The sequence below is a fragment of the Malus sylvestris genome, chromosome 1 (genome assembly GCF_916048215.2).
Source record: "Malus sylvestris chromosome 1, drMalSylv7.2, whole genome shotgun sequence".
Classification (NCBI taxonomy): domain Eukaryota; kingdom Viridiplantae; phylum Streptophyta; class Magnoliopsida; order Rosales; family Rosaceae; genus Malus; species Malus sylvestris.
In genome coordinates, this window is record NC_062260.1 from 19,212,019 (window position 1) to 19,238,412 (window position 26,394).

Consider the following 26,394-nt stretch of genomic DNA (forward strand, 5'->3'; position numbering starts at 1 on the left):
CTTATGTTTTCAAATTCTAAATCTGTTTCCGCTATTATCATCGAGAATTTGAAATTAGTAATTGAAAGGTATGTTTGTGTTTATTGCTTCTGAAATACCTATGTGTGTTTGAGTATGTATGAATATGATCTACTACAGATTGGGTTAACAAATTGCTGATAAGAAACATGGTATAACTATTGATTTTGAAAGTGAATTTAGGTTTCTTGATTTAACTTTGTTTATTTTGAATCTATCACATGTATGAGACACCATCATTATGAATTGGTGTTTAAGGATACATGATGGCTGCAACATGTTGATCAAGTTCTTAGTATATCATTTATATGCTTATCAACAAATTGTTGATTAAGACTATATGTATGAGTCTATGATTATAGTCATGATGTTCAAAGGGATGTTGGAATGAAATCTAGAACTAACTAGTTCATATTTGTGATTTCATGAACTACTGCAGCATCTGCAATATCATTAAGGACTATGAACTTGGCCAATATACATATTATCACCGGCGGCGGTAGCAACTACAAGAATTGGAGACGAAAGATTGGTCTCTTGTTGACACTTAATGAATTCGACATAGCTCTTTACACTCCTAAACCAGTTTTGACTAATCAAAGCACTCGGGCTGAGAAAGCTTATGTAAAGAGATGGGTTAGAGCTAACAAAGTGTCATTTTCCATACTTGAAAGTGCCATGACAAATAATGTTCGAGATGGAATCAAAAGGCATGGATTGGTTGTTAACTGTTTGGATGCAATTGAGAGGAAGTTTAAAGAATCTTAAAAGGCAGAAATCATTCAATACATGGCAATGCTTACCACATACAAGATTGAAGGGACAGGCTTCATCCGATATCACATTATGAAAATGACCGATGCAGCTGAAAAGTTGAATTCTCTAGATGTTAATATTGGAGAGAAACAGCTTGTATTCATGATCATTCAGGCTCTTCCAAACAAATACAGTAAATTGAAGGTGTCTTATAATATTCAAGACAAGAATTGGGATGTTGATGAGCTAATTGCACAGTGTGTGCAAGATGAGACTAGACAAAAGCAAGAAAAAGGCAAGGAAGTAGAAGCACTGAATTTTGTGCAACCAGACAAAGGGAAGAAGTCATTCAATTCATTCTGTGGATACTCTGGTAAGAATTCCAATACCAAACTAACCTCTTTTAAGTAAAATGCACCTACCAGAGTAAAAGACTCTATTAAGGGATCTAACAATCTTAAAGTCAAGACTAAAAATATTGCCAAACTTAGATGTTTTTTCTGCAAAACTAAGGGACATTTGAGAAAAGATTGTCAAGTTTTCAAAGACCACTTTAAAATCAAGGGTGTGGAACAAGTTAATGTTTGTGTTGAGTCAAATTTGATAGAAATTCTTGTAAACTCTTGGTGGTTTGATACTAGATGTTTGGTCCATATTACAAATTCTTTGGAGGGTTTTATAACATCAAAGCAAACCGGAGGAGAACGAAGGCGGTATGAGGTTCCACTGTCCATGGAATCAAAGAATGGCACTGGGATGGCCTGCTTGAAGCCGAGCTGCCTACCATAGAAGTTGGGGTGGTAGACCTTCATCCCGTGCTCGTAACCTATGTAGTCACTCCGCACTCCCCATGCCAGGTCTTGTTGTTGGACATAACATAAGAACTTTTCCTTACAGAGGCTGCTGACATCTTCCCCAAATGCATCCTGGAAGATTTGGTCTAAGAACTATGGATATCTTTGCAGCACAGAAGCTCTCCACTCCAAGTCTGCCCGAGTCCAGCAACCTCTGAAGAAATAGAGGTAGGGAATGTTGAATGGTTGGTCGGAAACACCTCGACCAAGATTCGAGCTAGAGCCACTCCTTTGGGGAACTCCAGATTGGGCACCCAAAATTCGGGGAAGTACCACTTGAGCCACAATTGGACCATCCAGTTTGGCTCGTTGAGATTGGTTTTAAAGGGCTCGCCTTAAGTCGTCTCGTACAACAGGTGGTAGAGGTATGCAAGGAGGAAATATCCCATGGCCACATCATTAAATGAATGAAGAGCCTCCACTAGAGGGATCCACTTCAGCTTCACTCATTTGGATTTGTTGGGGAACACGTGTTTGTTAAGCCAGTACAATAAGAAGTACATGTGTTCTTGGTCCCTATTTACAGTGGCTGAAGGTCTTCTTTGCGAAATTGATGAAGCCCACGAAGGACGTCACATAACTCTTAAAGGTGGAGGGAATGTACTTTAGACGAGTAATGGATTCAGACGTGCCCGAGCCTTCAGCAATTTGGCAAGAAGGGGAAGAAAAATCATGGGCGATGTCCACAAATCTGCCCAATGGCCTTAGCCTAAAGACTTTAGCCATGTTGAGGACAATTAAAGACATAAGACCCATTCTAAAATTGAATGTGTTAGTCTTATTATCCCAAAAGAGAAAAGTTGTGGTCAGGAGCTCGGGTTTGGCAATCACCATGACCTTGGAGAGTATAATGAGCTTATAAATGCCATTGCTCATCCACTTCTTCTTCCAGATAGGCTCGAGCTCGTCTACCTACTGTGACCAGGCTTCATCCTTCATTAGTGGGAAGCCTCTTCGGTGAGTAGACCATTTGGAGGCCGATATGCCAGCCTCGGCGGAATATGGGTTGGAGGTGAACCAATTGGCAGTGGGCATATTGTTCTCCACTACAATTGGGACCCTGGAAGTCCAAGCAGGCCCCAAGGAGTGTACTCATCCCTCTTCGAAGAAGATTGAGGCATTCAGGCCAGCCCGAGGGTGATGAAGGTCATTGAGTCGGCGGTGCATGTTGACGATCCCCTCACCAGACTTGCATGCAGGACGAACAGTTTTGGGTGCCATTGAATGATTTTTAGAAAGAAAGTGGAAGAAGATTGAAGGCAGAAAGCAAGAAAGAACTACGAAGGTGAAAGAGTTTTGGAAAATCTAGGAATTCTGGAAACTCGGGGAATAAGAATTGCTAAGGCATTTGGCCGAAAGGTTTAAGTGGAGGTTATATAGTGGCAATTAGTTAAATTTGGAAATCGTGGGTTAATGCAAATGTTTATTCGAAAATGGTTATTTCAATGGTGTAAGTCCCGAGTAAAGGCATGCAGCTGATGTTTAATCATTATAAATGTCTCGATTTGCAACCTTAACAATGATTAAAGGGGGCAATACTTGGGTTAATATTTGAATATTGGGCTTATCATAAAGGAAGCCCAAAGGCGCCAAAAACAAGTTGAACTTACCCGAAGCTCAGCGATGAAGCTTGAAATAAATTGAAGCCTTCTCAGCTAAAGGCATAGGCCACATGCTTATGATTGAAGTGACAAGTGACAAAGACCAGCGCTACCAACCAAAAAGCACTTTAAAATGGCATAAAGGTGTAAATACAAGGTAACTCACTACCCCTGAGAGCATTCATGTCACATCCCGGCACGGGCCATCACTACATCCCGGGCTCCTACCATATTCCGGGCTCGACTTCGTCGTAGTACGATATTGCCTGCTTTGGGCCCCAACCACGCCCACACGGTTTTGTTTCTGGGAACTCACACGAGAACTTCCTAGTGGGTCACTCATCATAGGATTGCTCTCGTGCGAACTTGCTTAACTTCGGAGTTCTGATGGAATCCGAAGCCAGTGAGCTCCCAAAATTCCTCGTGCTAGGTAGAGATAGGAATATACATATAAGGCTTACAGTATCCACTCCCTTGAGCGATGTGGGTATCAGAGCGAATCCTTGGCCGGAAGTGTACCGACGAGAACGTCGGGCCCCTAAGGAGGGTAGATTGTGACATCCCACATTGCTCAGGGGAGTGGATCATGTAAGCCTTATATGTATATTTCTATCTCTACCTAGCACAAGGCCTTTTGGGAGCTCACTCCGAAGTTAAACGATTTTGCGCGAGAGCAATCCCATGATGGGTAACCCACTGGGAAGTTCTCATGTGAGTTCCCAGAAACAAAACCATGATGGTGTGGTCGGGGCCCAAAGAGGACAATATCGTGCTACAGCGGAGTCGAGCCCAGGATACGATGGGGGCCCGTGCCTGGATGTGCTGGAAAAAAAATCTAAAAAATAAAAGAACAAGGAGAAAGATGGAGGAGGAAAAAAGGTTGCCAATTGAGGGGAATGAAGAGGTAGAGAGACCATTGAGATGAGGGAGAAAGGAGAGGAAATAAGGGAGGTGCAGAGCACACAAACTGAGCCTCTGCAACCCATACCCAACCCGTGTAGCTCTCGGACCCGACCCGTATTACCCATTTTTAGTGTATTTCCGTTGGTTTTCCGGCGATCCAAAGCACCCAAACACATGGGAAACATTCTAAGACTTTCCTTCTCTCCATTACACCCCAAGTTTGATGGACTTTAGCCTTAAAAATAAGGAAATTCCTCAAATCCTTAAATCTTTTTCTCCAATTACCACCACCATTAGACTTCCCTTGAGGCCTGGAACAAAGCTCATTCATTGGTTGGGGCGTTGAAGTTGTTTTGGAGTCGAATCAAGAACACCAAATTCGAGGGTTTCCGACAGGTTTGAGTGAAATTAGAGCTTTTCCCGGTCAAATTGGACTTGGCCACATGTATAAAGTTTGCTCTACTTTTTGAGATCTTCATTTGTGTAATTTTTTGAGAATTTTTAGAAACAGTTGAATTTTCTAGCAAGTCGGGGCGGCTGACCGCCACCTGCGCGCATGGCCCGAGGAGTCGACATTGTGTTTTTGTGCGAATTTTGTTATTCTAATTATGTTTTGGCATTTAATTGACGTGTTTCGAATGTTAACACAAATGTTGTATATTTTGGGTTAATTAAATAGTTTTGGAATTAATTGGAAATTGGTTTGTGAACTACGAAAGGCTTGATCTCTGTTTAGGGTAAATAGGCAGTCTAACGAGAAGTTAGATGTAGCCTTAAATAATCAAGATTAATCTTACGTTGAAATTTTTCTATGAAGAGTAATTGGGTGATTAATTTATAACATATATCTTATGTTCTTTGTAAATGAGTTGGGTTATAGATTTTGTAAGTAACTCATAATTCGAAAATTAAGTATTAACTTTTGTTGAGAAGTTGAGTTAATAGAAGAAATTTGGAGATTTAGTGAAAAATCTAAGCATATGCTTTGTGTAACAACCCACATCGCCCAGGGAAGTGATCATTAAATGTATATTCTCATCCCTACCTAGCACAAAGCCTTTGAGAGCTTACTGGCTTCGGGTTCCATTAGAACTCCGAAGTTAAGCGAGTAGCACACGAGAGCACTCCCAGGATGGGTGACCCACTGGGAAGTTGCTTGTGAGTTCCCAAAAACAAAACCGTGAGGGAATGGTAAGCCCAAAGCGGACATTATCGTGCTACGATGGTGGAACGGGCCTGGGATGTGGTGGACTCGGGCGGGGATGTGACAAATGGTATCAGAGCCAATCTTTGGCTGGAAGTGTGTCAACGAAGACGTCTGGCCCATAAGGAGGGTGGATTGTAAGATCCCACATTGCCTAGGGGAGTGATCCTTAAATGTATATTCATATCCCTACATAGCACGAGGCATTTTGGGAGCTCACTGGCTTTGGGTTTCGTAGGAACTCCGAAGTTAAGCGAAAAGGAGGCTAGAGCACTCCCAGGATGGGTGACCTAGTGAGAAGTTGCTCGTGAGTTCCCAAAAACAAATCCGTAAGGGAATGGTAAGCCCAAAACGGACAATATCGTGCTACGGTGGTGGAGCGGGCCCGGGAAGTGATCCGCCCCTGGCCTGGATAATGAAATGTGCCGACGAAGACGTCGAGCCCTTAAGGGGGGTAGATTGTAACATCCCATATTGCCCAGGGGAGTGATCCTTAAATGTATATTCTCATCCCTACCTAGCACAAGGCATTTTGGGAACTCACTGGCTTCGGGTTCCATTGGAACTCCGAAGTTAAGCGAGTAACGCACGAGAGCACTCCTAGGATGGGTGACCCACTGGGAAGTTGCTCGTGAGTTCCTAGAAACAAAATCGTGAGAGCGTGGTCAAGGCCCAAAGCGGACAATATCGTGCTACATGGATGTCATCCCGGCCCGGGTCCACCACATCCTGGGCCTGTTCCACCACCGTAGCACGATATTGTTCACTTTGGGCTTACCATTCCCTCACGATTTTGTTTTTGGGAACTCATGAGCAACTTCCCAGTGGGTCACCCATCCTAAGAGTGCTCTCGTGCGCTACGCGCTTAACTTCGGAGTTCCAATAGAACCTGAAGCTAGTGAGCTCCCAAAATGCCTCGTGCTAGGTAGGGATGGGAATATACATTTAAAGATCACTCCCCTGGGCAATGTGGGATGTTACAATCCACCCCCCTTAGGGGCTCGACGTCCTCGTCGGCACACTTCCGGCCATGGATTGGCTTTGATACCATTTGCCACATCCCGGCCCGGGTCCACCACATCCCAAGCCTGTTTCACCACCGTAGCACGATATTGTCCGCTTTGGGCCGACCACGCCCTCATGGTTTTGTTTTTAGGAAATTCTCGTGTGAGTTCCCAAAAACAAAACTGTGAAGGCGTGGTCGGCCCAAAACGAACAATATCGTGGTACGATGGTGGAACGGGCCCGGGATGTGGTGGACTCGGGCCGGGATGTGACACTTTGGTAATTAAAATATGATTATAGTTTATAAGGAAGTAAAGAAATTAAATAAAGCATCATGATTGAGAATTTAGCTAAGTAAAGCGAAGTTTAGTTTGGGCCATAAAATTAAACGAAGGTTAAATAATTGAGAATTTCAATTGAGTTGAGAATTATTCTTAGATTGGAGAAAAAATTGATCTAAGAGGGGTAAAGGGTAAGGAATCCAACATAAAATTGTTATGTTTTGATAAGAGAATTAAGGTTATAGAACTTGTGGAATTAAGGAACTTAATTATATGGTCATGAATATTGGCGGCTAAATAAACAAGAGTTTTATGTTGGGCCTATCAACAAACTCAATTCCTGAAAATAAATATTTCGGGGATGGGGTGTTACACTTCGGCCAAGAACAAAGCTAAAAGCAATCGGGCCAAATCGTCTATAAAAGGGGAAGTAAGCTCTAGGGGCAAGGACATTCAACCAATCAAACAAAAGACATACAAACTTGCCTATCAGACAAGCAAATACCTAAAAAGCTGCACTTCGTCCATATTCTGCACCTTTTAGCCATAGATTCCTGGTAGAAAGCCATTTTTAGCAATATTAGAAGCTCTGTTACCTTATCCTAGATTCGTATTATCGATTCCCTTTAGGAACCTTATTTGTATTTCCTGCTTACATTTCCATTTCCCAGTACCCACGACCCTTCTACAAACTCAAAGAGAAGTGGTTGCAAGATATTTGAACCTTACCTGAATCTTGCCCAACTTCTTTGTGTTTGTACTTACAGTTTGTAGATCCGTTGTTTAAATGCATATTATGTTATGTTTTAACTCACTTGCAATTGTTTCTCGCTTTAAGACCCATTTATAATCAAATATGGCTAAGCAAGTTAACTTCACTTCTTTAAGCGTTTAACTGTAACCAATCGAATGATTAAGAGGGCTCTGGACTCCTTTCATCTGAACATACAAAATTATAAGTAAAAGTCCTCGGTCACAAGGCAAGAAAAAGAACTTAATGCAAACTTAACCCATCTGGGACAATCCTTTGATAACAAGAAATTTAAGTATCTTAGGGCACAAGTAATCGACTTAAATCAAATTTGTTCAACATCTATTATATTGAGATAACAGTGGCATGCCTAACTCTTTGTTAGTTGTGATTGTGAGCCTGAAAGCCTACACCTAAGGCCCCACAAAGACACATTTCAAAACTGACTTTGTTCTCTTCTTGTAGCACACCAAGCAGCAAGAACTCGACCAACAACCAACATCAACGCCAAGTGCCAACACTCCAGGGGAGCTTTGCCAAGGCCGAATCCTTGCCCGAACAGCTGAAATGCTTGCATATGGCCTAGCGACTCATTATGTGCCCTAAGCCAAATTGTCTTTATTGGAAGAAGCTTTGACATGCCGAGTAGCTTCATCTACTTCATCAATCTGTGATCTTGCTTCTATTATTTCAGCAATTATAAATGAATACTCACTGAAGAAACCAGCTTTGAGTGAAAAAGTGCTTATTAAAAAAAGGGTATTATTGACAAGTACTTTTCTAAACCAACAGTGGAAGAAATTGTAAGTGCCCTTGAGGAGGAACTTACTAAGGCAAACACTAGGGCTAGTGATCATAAAGAATGGTTAGCTGCAGCAATTTAATCGCTGAAGAAGGCATCGCCGATGAGTTCGAAAATTACTTTAAGATCCATTAGGGAAGGCAGGGTGAAAGGAATCGGTGAATGCCTTGTTCGCGAGTACCGAATAACTTGTCATATTCTGCATGGGGAGATCAACAAGGACTTCAAAGAGGGTTGCAGAGCTACTTTGTGGGACAAGGATAAGAAACCAAAATGGAAGCCTTCTAAATTGGATCTCATCACTGATGATATGGTTGAGCACTACTTCACTAAGTTGGATGGTGATGATAAAGACAGGAAATAATTAAAGCTCCCTACAAGATCCAAATTGCCTGTATTTGCCACTTCCAAGCTTTGATCAGCTTGTGATTTTTTATGTTTTCAATAACATAACTATATCTAACTTTGATAATTATAGTGTAATTAAAAAGTTAAAACTTTGATGATTATAGTGTAATTAAGAAGTTAAATAATATTTGGGTTAACTACATTTCACACTATTCAAGTTTGGAGTGATTTTAAAAAATGGTCATAAATTTTAAATTTTCTCATTATGCACCATAGGTATTGAAAAGTGTAAGCTACATTTGCACCACATTGACAGTAAAAAAACTCATCAATTTTGGAAGATTAGACATTTAAATAAACAAAAGGTGTAAATTGATATAAATGTCAAAACTTTAGGGTGCAATGTGAGAAAATTAAAAACTCATGATCTTATAAAAATCACAACACCTGAAAGTACATGGATTATTTTAAAACTCAGTTAGCCCTATAATCTAATGTTGAAACAATATTATACATCGAACATAACACCACACATATACAACAACACATTAAGACATGAATGTGTTTCTTTAAAACCCAAAAATTATGTAAGGAAACATCCCTGAAATCAACTAAGACATTTGGTGAGGTTAAAACGTTTTTCAAATGCAATAGCCTCGTGTTTGGGTCATAAATAAAAATAAGATCTGTTATGGAGCTAATCTGTTTTTATTTATGCAAAGTGGTGCAACTCTGGTGTTGGGTTCAAATTCAAAATTCTTAACCGTTGGAAATCCACCAGTTCAAAATTATAACCGTTGGAAAGCTAACGGACAAGAATGAGCCACGTCACCTAGGGGCAGAAGGACCTGACATCCCTATAGCATGGGCCCCACGACCTTTTTAGTCCATTGATGCGCTACCTAGGGACAAGAGTAATGCATGCACCTGATGCAAAAAAAAATTATAACATAGCTGACGTCAATCTGACGTCACATGGCACCCAGGTGAAGGACCAAGCAGAGATTGCCTGACTAGGCAGTCAGGCTACTTTAGGCCCACCAATTGCCCAACTTTTTGGACTGGGCCGGAGGTTGGCTTTTCGATTTCTGGGTGTGGGGTGGAATTGCTCTTCGTACATCACATTGACACAAAATTGTATACAACCAGTGTCGTAAGTTTTACCACCCGACCTTTCGGCTTTTTGTTATAAAATTTGGTGGATGCCCAAAGACAACTTTCGGAGAAACGCAACTGGGCTTGTTTCATATCCGGCCCACAAAATTTGGGCCTCGAATTTGGGTCTTAAACTTCACAACAAAACTGGGCCAGAACTTTATGCTTTGGGTTGGGGTGGCCCAAGTACGATTTTGGCGGCAGATAGTGCATCAAGTAAAACTACACTTGCTTTCTTCTTCCTTTTTCTGTGCTCGTCTGACGACTTTACCCCCGGAAACCGCAGAGCTTCGAAACCGACTGACGATGTCTACTTCCGAGCCCTCAGATAGTGTGATGGCAATGCTCATTGACGGAGAGGACGAGCAGGAAGCACACGAGCTGCAAACCGACGCTCGGACTCCGATTCCCAAGCAGCGCCGAGAAATCTCGCCTTCGCTGTCGTCGAATTGCGGTGGCGACGGCGACGAAGGCAGAAGAAAGAAGGTTTTGGCTTTGAGCGATACGGAGGGTTTGTTTTGTCCTATTTGTATGGAGGCGTGGGAGTCGCAAGGCGATCATCAAGTCAGGTTAGAAATACAAATATACCATCTTCTTGGTTTTCCCGGAAATTTTTTTATTTTCCTGGAAAATTTATTGGTTTGTGTTGGCATGTGTGTTGAATTTGAATTTTGTTTCTGTTGTTGTAATAATTCAGATTGTTTGATCGTTTTGGAGAGTTTGATTTTTGTTTTGATTCAGTAAAGTTGCGTTCTTTAGAAACGGATTGTTGATTGCATTGGGAGAATTTACTATTTCATTCGAATAGTTTACTCGAAACCGGAAATTCTATGCTGAAATTCAGAAAGGTACAAGGAAACAGTAAAATTTATCAACCAAACAATTGGTAAAGTTAATCAGTCACCGAAAGTATCTGCGTAAATTAACCCATAAACCCCCAATACCATCTCAGAAGCTGAGAAGAACTCAATTGGGGAGTCCTGACTGTTCGATATTAGCGCTGCAGAACATAGTCGTGTCACCAACAAATGAAAAGTGGTGGATTAATATGGTACCTTCTCGAGGGAAGTCTGACATAACACGGTAATGGTTAAAGAGGCTTGGTGTTCTTAAGTTGTTAGTGACCTCACTTTTGGGTCAGCTCGCATGCTTCCCGTCAACAAAAAGTAAAAATGTTTTGTGGGGGAGGGGTTCTTTGTTGGGAATGCGATGTTGAAGTTAAATTCTAGCTTTCTCAACTTGCCATTACACTTGAATTTTTGTGCTGACGTCTGTATTTCTAATTAATAATTTTGCTTTTGTTGCTAGAGTGCTGTTTGTATTCCTCCAGGTGTATTCTGCGTAACGTATCACTTTCAATTGAAAATTCAATTGGCTAAACTCATTCTTTGTTCATTTCGAAGTTGTCTTCCTTGTGGTCATGTATATGGCTTGTCTTGCATTAGAAGATGGATTCAACAACATGGTGGAATTGTTGCAAAGGTTCTTTCTGCTGCCTTCTTTGTTTTTTCATTTATCTACATTCATTTCACCCATCGTTCTTTTATTTTTCATTTATGTACATTTGTTTCACCCCATCGTTTTTTTTTTCTGTAGTGTCCACAATGCAATTCAAAGTACAACTTAAAGGACATAATAAAGCTGTTTGGATCACCAATAGTTGTTCTTGATGAAAGTCTACATAAGGTGATGATTATGTATTATCTCGTGTTAAACAAGTTTCAAACATTTATGATAAACACTAATCTGAATATGAACTCAACCATTCTGCAGAAAGTAAGATCATACGAGGCTGAAGTCGCCTCTCTCAAGACTGAAGTAAGACTACTGAGTACCAGATTATCAAGCTGCATTCTGTTTGGTTGCTTAGTTGTTGCAATAACAGTTAAAATACTTGTTTTCTTTTTTTTATTTGGCAAAGGAGAATGCCTTTATGATTTTTCCTATCATGTGCAGAGAGCTTCTTTACTTGACATACAAGATGATTTATTCCGTGTACAAGAAAATCTATTCAAGGAATTAACCAACTGGGGGGAGGTATTTGTTTGTAAACTTCATATTTTTATTTCTCAAATTAACTTGATCTTCAAAAGACGTATTATCTTGGTTTCCTCTTTCTTACGGCGTTGGGCATTCATTTCTTGGGATCAGTTAATTCATGCAGAAAACTGTTTCATCCTTTCAAGTTTATAACAAATATTTTGCTGTGTTTAAAGTTTTGGTTTAAGAATTAACTTTTTTGATTATTTATCTGTTTTTGCTACCTAGTTCTATTTTATCCTTTGCTAGCTGCTTTTCCACTGATGTCCATATTTTGTTTTCCAGAAACTTAGCTGCAGAGGTGATGCAGCATCAGGAGAGAAAGGGATGGAGCAGAGACAGGGCAGACAATGGGGTCATATTTCTATTTTAGAACTTTACCTTGCAAATTTATTTCCAGTTTTTATATTGAGCAAATTTATTTTCAGTTGGTTGTGTCTAAAAGAATTAATGCCCCTTAAGATTTATTTCATAATAACCCACCATCCTTTTTAGGGTCTCACAACATGATGAAAACATTCATTGTTACTCATTTAAAAGTACGTGCCCTACTGCTATAATGAATCAGTGAATTTGTTTTAATTGGAGACGTGTGCCATAATGCAGATCATCACTCTGCCCATAATTTTCTCAGAGAAGGAATTCTTCACTGTAAATTTCAATTGGAGGTGCATCTATTCGTAATTCTTTCTCCAACTTTATCACGTCATATATTGTTCGGTGATTTGTTTTATTCAGTTGGGTCCTTGTCCAAGTAGCTTCCACAATTTTTTATGTAGTCCTTGTAGTAGTAAATTTGTCTAGAATGCATTTGAACTTTCTGTACGAGAGGAATTTCCCTTTCATGATCAGAATTTGGTAAATCCCAATAAGGCTGAGTTGCTTCTTGTATGAACACTATAAGGTCTTTGCAAAGCTAAAAAAAAGGTGGATTATCGATTCATCAGTTTGATTAAAAATAGAGGATGGGTTTCTGGAAATATGGTCATAGGATCTTTTTGGTTGCGAACAACAAGCCTGTGTACTTGGTGGTGAGGATTGCATGAGACTAGAGGGCATGCTTATCTGCATTGAGTAGTGGGAATGTGGCAGATGCCATGACATTTAGGGGGAAGGTGGGCTATAGTGTCTGATGTGCCATTGAGATGGTGGCTGCTTTTTGCTTGTTTGGTGGAATAGTACTCTCTACAATATGCGCTAAGCTTCCAGCCAAAAGCAGACACCATTCATAGTAAACAGAAGAATATATTTATTCTTTTAGACAAAAAAGAACTGACTGATAAATATTATAAATAATCGTGAACATACCATACAAAAGAGATCAAAGAGAATGACAACGGTCTGATAATGACAATGGTCTGATCATATTTGTTGTAATTATATATTAAATTCATTCATGGTTCAGTGTTTTCTATATGCTTGTCAACACACGAATTTGGCAGTTAGATGCTTGTCATCCATGAGTCTATTTTAGAATTTTGATTTCATATGATGCATAGCATCCATTGACAGCGGATAGATATATCATTGACAGAGTGAGCTGGCAGTAGAAGGGGCACGACTTTTTGATATGGATGCTTCTTCTTAAACTTTGGTCCTTGCTCGAAGGATATCTGGAATAGGTGGCACACACATGCTGAAGAAAGTATAGTTCTTGTTGAACACTAACAAAAACAAAACAAAAATATAGTTTTCAGCATATACATATGTCTGATTTTGTTACTTTTCATATGCATAATTGGTTTACCACAGGTCAACTTGATGTCTCCTCAACAAAGTGAAGATATACAGCTTCCACCTCGTACAAAGCCCATTAAGGATCTACGTGTATCCCCATGTGGTAGATTCGCCCTTTTAGCTTCACTGGGGAAGAAATTATCATTTCTTAGGTTTGCCTATTCTATCTTTTTGGCCAATGTGACTATTGAGGTGAAATTTGTTGGAATTTTATTTTCAGGTACAATTGTTTTTTGGAATTTACTTGTTTTGTTTTGTTTTGTTTTGTGTTTCAGCTTGGGGAGCAACAGTTTTGTCACCACTTATGACTTACCGGTATAATTTTTCCCATACTCTGTGTTGCAAGTCTAGAGAATAAATGTTGTCGCTTATCTGCTAGTGTGCGTGCGTGTGTGTGTCTAGCGGAGTATTTTCACTGCAGAATATCCCATTTTTCCTTTTTTTTTTATATTAGATTTTTTGGAATAAGTTCTGTGATCAGATCGTGCCCACATGACAGATTACAGGGTTCTAAAATAAGATTGGATCCCCATATTGGAACTTCCAAAAGTGATCAGTCATATTATTTTCTAGCATCTATTATACGAATGAGATTCTGTACTTACCATTATAAAACAGAAGGGATTCCCGGGACCTATTTAGGAAGTACTTACTTTTCGGATTTATGGAGACACAGATAGTTAGCTTATATGGATACTGTTGTGCTACCATTACCATGTACTTTTTTTTCTTTTTTTTCTACCATTTATCTGAATAAACATGGCTGTGCATATCCAGGGCCCCGCATGGTCGTGCTCATGGGATCTTAACAAGCCACATTGTATATATACTGGTTTACAGGTTTTGATCCCTAACTATTTAGTTTAAGTTATATCATATGCTTATATTTTTTTGTGGATGAAGAGGGGGTTGTATATGGACATATAATACTGCTTAGTGTTATCTTCCATTATTTGAACGCCTCTAGATGTTTTTTTCTTTTTCGTTTTAGTTTAGTCAATCTTATGCGAATTTGATAAAATATCAGTTTATTGTTGGCGGCTAATTATCTTATCCTCTCATTTGTAATTTGGCAGGATGGTATGCTTTTAATGTTCGATATGCGTTTTAGCAAGATTCCTCTGCTATCTTTGGCTGGGCTGACCTCCCGGCCAATTCATACTATACACTCCCTCGTGCAAAACCGTGCTTTCAGTCACACTTCTCATAAATTGCTCACTGCTTCTTCCATTGGCCCTTGCGTGTGGAACATGGGTAGTGCTGGTCCTGCTGGAGAAAGGTTAGTTTATACAAAGTTATAAACTTGTGATGATTAGACCCTTTGGTTAAAGTATCCTGCCAACTCTTCTAAAAAGGTTTTCTGAAACACAACCTTAATTAAAGTCATATGAGCTGGTTGATATTCTAACTCGTATCTAAAACTTGAAGGTCATTTCTCATCCCCGGATTAGAGGATCAAGGTGTTTGTATATCAGTAGCTTATAGTCCCTCAACTGATAACATAGTTGCTTCATATCATCCGAAAACCAATACATCCGCTAGACCTTCTGGTTCACAAGTTCTTATCAAGAGGGTAGATGATTGCTTTTATCATAAGATGGGATCTGTGCCAGTTCATTTGAATGACTTTCAGCTGAGAAAGTCTGCCATTGTAGATATACCAGACTGCTACCCATTGTTTGCGTATGGTGAGGAACTGACCCGTGGATTGAGGCTGCGGGAATTGCCAAGTCTAAAAGTGAGCCAGAATCTTGAACCTCATCAACATTCCATCCTTGACGTGAAGTATGCACGTTCTCAGGACAAAGGTTTGCTTGGTTGCTTGAGTGAGGACAAGTTGCAACTTTTCTCCGCGGCTACAAAAGGTGTGTTTATATTGTAAATACTGATGCGAAAATAAATTTGAAAAGCGAAAGGCGAAAGAGAGAGAGATCTGCAACTGCTGCAAGGTTTCACCCATCACTTTTTCGCTTCCAAGGACACTGGTTTTCAGAATCATAAGCAAAGATGAATCGTCCTTGAGGATTCGAGGCTGCCAATAAGAGATAGGTTCTAAGTTAAAGTCCTGCCCCGTTCAGCTAGTTCTGTGGTATGCATTTCTCGGCCATAGCTCTGGTCGACTGTTACTATTCTTATGGTTCTACCGTTTGAGAAGTCGAAGTTCAAGTTTCTTGTTCATAAGAAAGATAGGGCGACAAAGGAAATGCTAGATATCTTTCCACTTGGCTCTCCTTCGCCATCCTTTTCCGTTCTTTTTGTTTGTGTATATAACCCAAAAATTGTTCAATTAGAGCTTAAATTGTTTCGGAAATAACTCTGTCTGCAAAACACTTCCTGTAAGAATCACATAACTGATGCTTCTTTCTTGGAACTCAAAAACACCATCACCAAAAGTGTTTTCGGTCATTTTAAAAGCACTTCTAAACAAGTGATACACCATTAAGAAAAGAACATTCGAAGCGTTGAGGTCTGTTTGGTTGGCGGGAAATTGGATTGTCAAATCTTATGAGGGTAGAAGAATACTTATCCTTGTTTTTGTTTCCCAACATTTCCAAACGTTGGATTGAAAGTCTTTGTATTCTCAAGTCCTAGGAAGTTAGGATTGAGCATGGAAACCAAACAGGCCGTGAGAATTTCTCTACCAAGGTTAGGTGGGAAAGTGATTGTATATCCATAAAATAAGTCACATAATTCCAATGACTCCATAGAAAAACGATTACAAGTTTATAATTTTCAACCTTAATGCCAATACTTCATAGAAAAACGATTCTAAGTTTATAATTTTCAATATATTTTTGTGCTAGTGGTATTGCTCTAGTAGTCGGGGTTTTTCCATTCAATTCAATGTGTCATGTGTTTAACGACTTAATGTAATTTAGAGTAAGAATATTGCTTGTATTAAAAACAAAAAAGTGACCAACTTGCATCATCATTAGAGCAATGTGGTACATTCTCAACACCTAAGTTCAAATCATCATATTCGTAATTTAGATAAATTAGTGTAATTATTTTATCATTTGCTAAAAAAAAAAGGTCATATAATGAGCTACTCAAATAATTCAATATTAAAACATTTCAATTAAAAGTAGAAACGAACATCACTAACTGTAATATTAAGTGACATGACGACAATAGAGAAATGTTTGATCAACAATAGAACAAGATCAATTTTGCATCATATGTAAGGAATTCCTTGGTTTAGGCCGTTGTGAACTAAGGGGGGTGTATTCAATTGAGAATTTGAGAAATTTTAATGGATTTTTATGGGGTTTAATTGATTTATAGAGATTCCATATAAAAATTTGATTCAATTCTCTTGAAATCTCATTTGGAGAGGTGGGATTTGTGGATGCTTAAAATACACTACGAAATCTCCCAAATTCCCTATAATTCCTCAACTTTCTCAAATTCTTTAAAATCAATTTCTAATTGAATACACATGGAATGTTATAAACTTCTTTAAAATCCTAATTTAATACACCCGAATTTTTAAAGATTTTAATAAACTATCTTAAAATTATAATTGAATACACCTTGAATTTCAGATAATCACTTAAAATATTGATTGAATACCTTTAGATTTATTAAAAGAATTAAAATCCCTCAAAATTCCTATTGAATACACCCCCTAAATCGGAATCATTCTCAACGAGTCCATGTGAAGTGATTTCATTATTTTATCAAATAAGAGTAGAAACCTAAGGTCTTAAGCGATCGACGAAGCAAAACAACTCAAAAGATAAAGAAGCATTTCGATTATAAAAAAAAAAGTAAAAGTGATTGAAACAAAAAGGATTTCTGTGGTTGGTGAGAAGAAAAAGTAGTCAACTACTTAATATAAGGAAGTGTGTAGAAAATGATTTTTCCTTTTGGGAAAAATACAAATTTTGCATCAAAATTAAATTTTGGTGTGCGAGAAAATGGAGGACGTGGTTTCCTCATTTACTTAATTGCGTGGTAAGACCTTGGTCACCAATCCAAGGAGAGTTCCTATCCGAATCTCTTCTATCAAGGTTACCGAAACAAAACAAGTGATCCAGATTTTTCAAATTTCATCTAAACGTTTCATCTGTTTTGACTTTTTAAAATATATAATAATTTTTTACCGTCGGATGAAATTTAAAAATTCAGATTACTTAATAGCGGTGGAAGAGATCTGGAGAGAGGATTTCTTCTCCACCGATCCGACTCACATCCACGTCGCCAACAGAGAGTGACTGGAAACCATTTCTCCAAGCTACATATACCATAAACAAATAAATAAATTCAGAAATTAATATTATAAATTAAATAAATTGCTTTCTTCTCCATTTATCATAATCCAATCCATACTCTCTTTGTCAATCATTGTAATCTCTGAGTGCTTTCAGTGATACGTGCGGATCAAGGTAATTGTTCGTCTTGCATTATGTATAATTTCATCCCTTTTTCCCTTTCGAATCTCTGGTTTTTTTGGTATGAACTGTGCTTGTAGATCTCAAGTGGGGTTGGGGTTTTTTTTTATTCGACTTTTTTTTGGAATCAAATGCTAAAATCTTTGTGGGTTCTTTAGCATTCGGGATTCTGTGAACTTTTCCTTTTTATACGAATCTGTTTTTTATGGATATGAAAAGAATTGTTGACATTTTGTTTATATCGAAAGTAAATGTGAAGAATTTGTTGTTTCCATGAATTGGGTTTTGTTTAAATGATCATCTTGTAGTTGGGTTTGTGTCGAATTAGGACGCGGTTCAATTAGGTTTTATTTGTTTGCTGAAAGTTTAGGGGTAGAGGAGGCTGCCCCATCCCAGGCCAGGGCATACCACAAGCCTTACAGAGGGGTGTTAGCCCCTTTTTTGGTTTTTACAGATCGCCCACCAAGAGGGATTTCTGGAAGCGGGAGTCAAACCTAGGCCTTGGTCTAGGGAGGAGAACGATCCTTGCCAACTCAACTCAACGAACCTAGGGAATAGGTTTTAGAGCCTCATTGTTTTGCAACTTCTGTTGTCAAAGAATCAACTTTTAAGGTCCGTATAGGGTTGCTGGATAACTGCTGAAAAGCATGTACATGGTGCTCGCTTTTGCAATTAACACGGAGAGTAAAATATGCAGATTTGAATTTGGAGGCTCTGATCTTTGAAAATAGTAAAGCTTGAGGGAAGTAATTTTTGGAGATTTGAACATGGAAGACTTTGTGATCGAATCACTTATTTGCAATTGTCAAGATTATGCTTCTAAATAGTGTGTATTGGTAGTTACTTATGTTTAACCAGCATCTGTCATCTCTGTTCGACCCCCTGTGGAGGTTCCTTATGATAAGCAGTAGTAGCTTCAGAAATTTTGTCTTTCATTTCAGGTGGCTGTGTCTGTTAGTGAAACACTGGAAGTTGCTACGCAACACTTTACTGTCGTCTGCATTAAGGAATGGTCACTCGATATGGAGACAATGTCAGTGAATACTGGAAATTCCCATTCCAATAAAAGGCAAGCGTCAGAGCATTCGGAAACTACTAATGAAGAAAAGAGGCCTGCAGTAAAAGAAGTGAGCACTCCTGTATTTGTTAATCATGGTAAGTTCGTGGATACTATGGCAATTAAGTGCTAATACTGATACATGTAAGACCTTTCCTACTTTGGTAGTATGATTAGACTAACCCTTAATAAGAAACACTTGAATATAATCGATCTTATTACAACGTCTATTGGGTTGAAGATATTCAGAATCCCTTAGGTTATAGAAAGGTACAAGATATTCAGAATCCCTTTATTCATTCTGGAAGAGTGTACAAAATTTTTATTTTCATGCTTTGTTGATAAAAGGAATGAGGGCAAGCCTTGGTGCAAGCCTTGTTGGCTTGGGGTCACCCTTATTGTTGATAAAGGTACAAGAATTGATATTTTAACAGATTCTCTTAAGCTTTTCGTTTCTCTTTCATCGTGGTATAATTTCATAAAAAGTAAAAACTAGCTTTTACAATTGAGTAATACCTATCTTCCTTTATAAGGGACGTCTTTCAAATTTGGATCTCCGCCTATGCAAGAGCTTTTTATGGTTCTTTTCTGGTTTCCTTCTGTATCATTTCCTTTCTTTGGGGCTGGGGAAAAGTGTAGTAAGAAACTATTCCTTCTGCCCAGTCATTACCATATCTCAGCAATCGAAAACAACAATTTTTTATTTGTTTTAGTTGGTATTAATCATTTGTTCCTTGGAGATAATCGCGCTTTTTGTCTCGTAGCTGCAATTGCTTGGCATGAGAGGAGAAAAAAGTGGGTTGGGAATCAACGGGTGCAAAGAGCAGAAAAGGATCCAATCATAAGGTATTTTCTCTTCACAAAACTTCTTGTAAAGTAGAGAAAAAAGTTGGACAGCAGAATTTTTATAAGATCTAATCTTTTAGCACACCTAAGAAACATCATGACTTGTACTTACATTTTAGCAAATTCGACTTTTATTTTTAATGTTAGTTAATTAGAAACCTCTGTCCCCATTCCTGAACTTCAGTTGGCGGGTTTATGAAAAAAAAAGTGTGCACCTTTTCTGTTCTGACAATTTATATGTGTGTGGTTTCGAATACTATCTCTTCCTTCAAATTTAAACACTGACATAAACCGAAGAAGCTCTTGCAACTTTAAAATGGGGTTGATGGTTGATGATACCATATCGTTGGCTTTCTTCGATTATTCTCTATTGAATTCTAGCCACTGAAAGAATTTCTGGGCTCCGGAAGATGATGCAAACAATTTATTTTGCAGCTGGTCAACATCATATGAAGATCTGCTGTCGACGAATGAATCTTTTCCTGAGCCAATCCCCTTAACTGTAAGTTTTTCATTTTCTTTTTCCGAAAAGATTGTTCTACGTGTTTCACACGTAGAATCTGGATTTATGATATTTTGTTACGACTTTTTCTTAGCGCTGTGAATTTAAGTTACTGGTGAACTGTGCAGGAGATGGTAGACTTTTTAGTTGATATTTGGCACGACGAAGGTCTCTTCGATTAGACGATGTGGAGACAGATAGAAGTTGGAGAAGGTCATTAAACCCTAATACAATCTAATTTCTTGTAGCTGATCAATCACACAAGGTTGGATTCCGGAAAGCGTTGCGATGAACCGAAGCAATATCCTTTTCCGGTTTCTTAATTCTTTGGATTGTAAAATCTAGATATTGTTCAACATTTACCACTTTAAATTGTGGTGAAAAAAAAAAGACTAATGCATTACACTTAAGTTCTAATTCTGGATTATGACGTGAGGATCTTCTGTTTCTTCCTGTTGCAAGAAAGACTAATGCAGTAATTTCTTTTGGGAATACCAGTTAATCAACTGAAGATACAATTTTGGTGAATGATTAAAAGATGGAGTAGGATTCTCGCCCCTCCAAATCGATAATGTTGCTTTTGTAGTCGTTAGATCTAAATCATTGAAAATGTTTGGTGAGTATTTACTCTTTTCTTTTATGCAACTGAAAGTATTTATTCTGTGTTTACTTATTTGAAACGAAAAGTAGGAGTCTCACATTCCATTTTGTAATCAAAATTATAGGGTGGTGTTATTTATTTATACACCTCTTTTTATCTCTTAAATGCCTTTTGTTAATTTCTGTATTTTAATTTTTTTTCAATTCTTTCAATCTAACGGTCGAAAATTAAGAGGTGTGTGGAAGGTAAAAGAGAAGTGTGTGAATAACACCACCCATTTTATATTGATTTGGAATGGTAAACTCTTATCTATTTGTTGCTAAAATATGAGTTTTGTGTATTTATTTTTTGAATCGTTTCAATTCCTAACTTTTTTATGTGTTTAGTAAACGCATTTAATCGGAAAAATGTGAAGTTTCTTCTCATCCTGAAAATGAATACCTAAAATCAATAACCAAATTAATTGTCCGATTTCTTTTCCTTACTCCTCATGTTTTAAGTTTCTCGATTCCTTACCTCTCTCGTTTTAAGTTTCTCGATTCGTTACTTCACCCGCTGTCTCTTGTATTCCTGACTTCCGAATTTACAATTTTCCCATTTAAATAAAACAATGTTCTAAAAAAAAACCTAGGCGGTGGTGAGCCGGGACGTTTTCTTGCAAATCAGTTGGAAAAATCGGGTGGGCTCTAGGTGGTCACCTAGGAGGGCTAGGCGGTTTTTTTTAATGAAATTAAAAAATAAAATAAAAAATCCTATCTATGTCTAAATGGTTTAAAATTGTGAACTTGTTGTACATGTGTCAACCTACAATACTCCTCACGGTTATATGACATATATGCTTAGTGTGTTTTTAAATTTTGGACTTGGATACTCTTTTTGCATTTTATCATTTTTTTATTATCTTATTTATGAATTTCATACAACTATAATTTACCTAAATCCACCTAGGCTTCCTAGGCGCCCGCCTAACAACCCAACTAGCGCCTAACGTTTTTTAGAACCTTGAAATAGAACCCTTCGAATTCGAATAGATCCTTTTTGGTAAAAAAAAAACAAAAAACAAAAAAAAAGGTGAAAACGCGGGGAAGGAAGGACCGTCGGTTGGTCGTTGCTGGCTGCCGCTTGGAAAGAAGAAAGTAAACGCGGAAAAGAAAAGTCTCAGTGGAGGGAAAAACGAAACAGAGATACACACCATACCATCGGATAATCCGATTGGATCTTGGAGAAACCAGAGAGAGAGAGAGAGAATTCGAATCAGCGAGAAAAAGGAACGGGAAAAAAATGAACAAAGTCAAGAGCTTGTTGAAGCCGAAACCTAACCCGTCGGAGCAACTCAGAGAATGGCAGCGGCGCCTCCGCAATGAGTGCCGCAACATGGAGCGCCAAATCAGAGGCAAAACCTTCCTCCTTTCATTATTTTTCTTCTTGTTTTCAAATTACATGTAATTTTGCTTTTTGGGTTCAATTTATTTGGTGCAGATTTCTTTTATTTTGTTCTTAATTACTATCAATTATTTGAATTTTTGGGCTGAGATGGGTTTGTGTGTAACTGTTGACTAATTTTAGTCTAAAAAGAAAGATGGGGTTTTTGTTTCATAGATATACAGAAAGAAGAGAAGGCTGTACATAAAACTATCAGAGAGGCTGCCAAGAGAAATGACATGGCCACAGCCAAGGTACTCCAAATTTTAGCTTTACTGCTGATCACTCGATCGTCAATAATTTTACTTGCAATTTAGAAACACTGGTTGCACAAAAGCGTTCTTGTCGAAAACTGGAAGGGGAAAAGCTTTGCCTTTTATTAGCTTATAAAGGTTCAATGAATCGAAAGTCATTCTGCTTCGGAGGGGTTTGTGGATTTTGGAACTCAGTGTCACTAATTTCAAGATGGTTTTTGTTCTCGGAGTTTGTATTGGTACGAATCTGTTTCAGCTACGTTGCGGTTTTGGGCCATTTGTAATGAAGTTCGTAAGTATAAACCCGAATGCAGGTGTTTTTAGATTCGCTGGGATTTTCCGTGTAGGATGATAGCGATGTGGTCTTTACGTTGAATGTATGCTACTTGTGTTTGCTTCTTGTTGTTTTGTTCATCACGTCATGTATGTTCTATGTGTTGATCGACTAGTGAATTTGTGTTCAGGCACTTGCAAAGGAAATTGTGATGTCGAGGAAAGTTGTGAATCGGCTTCATGAGAATAAGGCACAACTGAATTCGATATCTATGCACCTTGGAGAAAGTGTTGGTATTGCTTCACACACATAAAATTATTATTTTAGTTCCCCTATGCTTATGTTGTCTTGAATTTGTGCCTAGCATGTTACTCTTCAATCCACCCTACCCCCTTCTCCATTGTTTAAGTCAGTTTTATGGTATTGATATGTTGTATGTGCTTGCAGCACTTGCCCGTACCGTGGGTCATCTGTCAAAAAGTACAGAGGTTATGAAACTTGTCAATAACCTCATGAAAGCTCCAGAAATGGCCGTCACGATGCATGAATTTACCAAAGAAATCACCAAGGTAAGATACCTTAAGGTGCTTTGTGGGTGGCTGTTAGAAGTTAATACTCCCCCCTGATTGCCCTATAGTCTCAAGTGTCGCACCCTTGTTTAAGCAGGGGTTCAATCTCTTGCTTTAATTTTGTACTTATTTATTTCATGTTTGTTTATTTGGCTTAAAATGTTATATGGGGTATCATTTCACATAATTTACAGCTGTTATATTGAAATATCTGAACTCATTTTATGTACAAAGTTGGGTGTTAATATTTTTTATTTTCGCTTATTTAATCAATGAACAATGAGAGTGCTGAATGTTACAAATTCTTTTCTATAATATGGAGAGAACGAATTATATCCGAACGCACCTTTTGACTGGCTCCCTGTTTTGGGAATGATTTATTTTTAATGATGAGGAGAGTCGAGACTGAAGCATATCTGAAGCTTCAGAGTTTTCGCAATGTGGAATGTGTTTATGTGCCACTATACTGTCTATATAGCTTCTTTATCCTTGAAATCTTTAGATGTAACACTCTATTGGTCATACAGGCTGGCGTGATTGAGGAATTCGTAGATGATGCTCTTGATACGGCATTAGATTCAGAAGATATAGAAGAGGAAACCGAAGAAGAAGTTGAAAGGGTCCTCAGTGAAATAGCTGGTGAGATGGCTGCACAGCTCCCAGAAGCTGTGCGGAAGGAGAGGACAAAGGTAGCAGCGCAGAGAGCCAGTGCGTCACAACAAGTACGTGTCGTAGACTCCATTTTTATATCTTTTCGTTGTTCCTTGCAAGATGCAATGAAATAACTCGTCATTAATCCATGCAGGAAGAAGCTATAGCAGAGGGTGCAGACAATAAGGAAGAGTTGGAAGCACTGAGGGCGCGGCTTGCCCAAGTGAGATCGTAAAATTTTCATGTAGTTCCCGCAGTTCGTTCCCTTCTTACTAGGAAAACTTCTTTTTGTATTTTGTAGAGGCATCTTAAAGTTTAGAAATTTATTGTTTTATTTATTAAGGGCTATAGACACAGCTTGCTTTGTATAAATGAGACAAATGTTGTAGGGTTCGGAAATGCTTTTAAAATAACTGAAAGCGCTTTTGATGAGAGTGCTTTTGGAACCCAAAATACTTTTACCAAAAGCGTTTTCAGTTATTTTAAAAGCACTTTCAAACAAGTCCGTATATTAATACAATTTGTTACATAGTTTTGTTTGTCTTATACTCGACTTTCAACACCAAGAGGTCTAATACTAATTGGTTATGGGTAACTGCGGTTACCCGTCCATTTAAATTAAACGGTTACGGTTATGGGTAACCGTTTAGATAAATAAACGGTTATGGGTATAACCGTTTACCCGCGAAATTTAAATGGGCGGTTATGGGTATTAACCACGGTTATAAACGGGTAACCGTTTACCCATTTATTTTATATATGTAAAACCAACACAAACCATGTTCTCGATCCAATAATACTTAGCACCCAATAAATTAGCAAGGAATTCATCGGTCCTTCTCTCAATAACACTACTACAGGAATGATGATTCTCATCATCAAGCAATTGGCCAAATTAATTTAAATTTCTTGCGGGTAACCGTGAAATTGACAGAAATGCTTTGACAGAAATGTCTTCTAAACAATTTTTGTAACCCAATAATACTTAGCAAATATTATATTTACCTTCATTGGTAACAATTAAAAATATCGTCCGTAAACTATTATTTCAATTATTGAAATGGTATAAGGACTTAAAAAATTAAAATATGGAAATGTATGATGAATGTAGTACCTATAACGGTGTTTAATTGTAAAAAAAAAAAAATTATGACAATTTTTTTTTAATTTTCAAGTTGTTAAAAAACATATAGACGGGTGAAAAAAGAGTAATGGTAAAAAAAAGATAAACGGGTTAAAAAGGATAAATGGATAAACGGGTATTAAACGGTTACGGTTAAATGGGTATGCGGTTATGGGTATGGTTAACCGTTTATAAACGGTTATGGGTATGAGTATAACCGTTTAGGCAATTACCCAACGAGTAAACGGTTATGCGGGTATGAGTATAAACAGTTATGGGTAAATTAACCGCGGTTACCGCCCGCATAACCATCGCCCATCCTTATGCATGCGTAATCGTCATGCCTTACCTCGAGCTGGTGTCAGACTCTGTTGTAAAGCAAAGGCTATATATAGCTTTCTGTCAACGACTATATTTGGAATGCTTGCTGAATTGGTGTTGCTTGTTGTTCTGCTAACTGACGTTATGCTCGTGCGTTTGCTGAGTAGACCACCTTGATCCAAAAGTCAGCACCGTCCTTCCTACTTCACTTTCTCTCCATACCTAATCTTCATCCCCAAGTCATTTGCAAAACCAGCCCATCCAATCTCCGTCCGCGGCTCAAAATACTGAACGCCCATACGACTGATGCTACCATCATTCTCATATTAGGCCTTATTGTCAAATTATCAAAGAGACGGGCCAAATGCCCACTCCAATAGCATTGATATGTCTTCAACTTAGTAATTATCACATGCACAATTCGTGAAGTGTGGAGTTTTATCAAAAATGTCTCATTATTAGTTAGAGGGGGGTTGGGATATCTAAACTCTTATTTTCACAGAGATACGGTCGATGTGAGATATTTCAACATCTCTTAGTGAGACCCAATTAGTGGGTCACATGTGGTAGATCCTCGCATCGACAACCACGTGGAGCTAAGGGGACTCACTTTACATGCGGGGCCAAAGAACTCACCATCATCACGCGAGGCCAAGAGGACCAACCCATCACATGACAGTACAGTACGCGCTTGCTTCCTGACTCTGAAACAATATCAAATAGGCTGGAGCACCTCTTTCTTTGTGTAGCATTACCATGTTGGATAAAATACTTTTTTTTACATAAATACAATCGATGTAGGATATTTCAACATTTATACCGTTATAAACTATCGCATATGGATTAACTAATAACAATCGTTCCTGAACACAATTGATGAAAACGTAATTTCGTGTGACAGCTCTGTCCTATACGACGGCCCTAT

General features: G+C 38.4%; 2 protein-coding genes and 2 pseudogenes across 3 annotated transcripts; all 4 read left to right on the forward strand.

Annotated features, from left to right (window-relative positions):
* Positions 1–807: 807 nt before the first annotated feature.
* Positions 808–8,593, forward strand: LOC126614306 (3-hydroxyisobutyryl-CoA hydrolase 1-like; annotated as a pseudogene).
* A 1,334-nt stretch (positions 8,594–9,927) lies between these two features.
* Positions 9,928–15,834, forward strand: LOC126621032 (uncharacterized; annotated as a pseudogene).
* A 1,513-nt stretch (positions 15,835–17,347) lies between these two features.
* Positions 17,348–20,671, forward strand: LOC126621056 (uncharacterized). The gene is made up of 5 exons (XM_050289421.1): positions 17,348–17,843; positions 18,791–19,004; positions 19,671–19,752; positions 20,188–20,254; positions 20,383–20,671. Exons 2-5 carry the CDS (start codon positions 18,872–18,874, stop codon positions 20,434–20,436), a joined length of 336 nt encoding a protein of 111 aa, XP_050145378.1. The 5' UTR covers positions 17,348–17,843; positions 18,791–18,871; the 3' UTR covers positions 20,437–20,671.
* A 1,273-nt stretch (positions 20,672–21,944) lies between these two features.
* Positions 21,945–24,571, forward strand: LOC126621042 (vacuolar protein sorting-associated protein 24 homolog 1-like). 2 transcript variants are annotated; one of them, XM_050289406.1, is made up of 6 exons: positions 21,945–22,248; positions 22,455–22,531; positions 22,996–23,098; positions 23,253–23,374; positions 23,902–24,096; positions 24,180–24,571. In XM_050289406.1, the coding sequence occupies exons 1-6, from the start codon at positions 22,137–22,139 to the stop codon at positions 24,258–24,260; spliced, it is 690 nt and encodes a 229-aa protein (XP_050145363.1). In that variant the 5' UTR covers positions 21,945–22,136; the 3' UTR covers positions 24,261–24,571. The 2 variants fall into 2 exon arrangements, with proteins under 2 accessions (XP_050145363.1, XP_050145371.1); XM_050289414.1 differs by lacking the exons at positions 21,945–22,248; positions 22,455–22,531 and adding an exon at positions 22,541–22,908.
* The last annotated feature ends 1,823 nt before the right edge of the window (positions 24,572–26,394 follow it).

What these genes read in the sequence shown, in the direction of transcription:
- LOC126621056 (XM_050289421.1), top strand. Translation starts at nt 18,872, where the DNA reads ATGGAGACAATGTCAGTGAATACTGGAAATTCCCATTCCAATAAAAGG. An exon ending in TCCTGTATTTGTTAATCATG is followed by an intron (nt 19,005 to 19,670) that starts GTAAGTTCGTGG and finishes TTTGTCTCGTAG; the next exon opens with CTGCAATTGCTTGGCATGAG. An exon ending in CTGAGCCAATCCCCTTAACT is followed by an intron (nt 20,255 to 20,382) that starts GTAAGTTTTTCA and finishes TGAACTGTGCAG; the next exon opens with GAGATGGTAGACTTTTTAGT.
- LOC126621042 (XM_050289406.1), top strand. Translation starts at nt 22,137, where the DNA reads ATGAACAAAGTCAAGAGCTTGTTGAAGCCGAAACCTAACCCGTCGGAG. An exon ending in TTACCAAAGAAATCACCAAG is followed by an intron (nt 23,375 to 23,901) that starts GTAAGATACCTT and finishes TTGGTCATACAG; the next exon opens with GCTGGCGTGATTGAGGAATT. An exon ending in GAGCCAGTGCGTCACAACAA is followed by an intron (nt 24,097 to 24,179) that starts GTACGTGTCGTA and finishes TAATCCATGCAG; the next exon opens with GAAGAAGCTATAGCAGAGGG.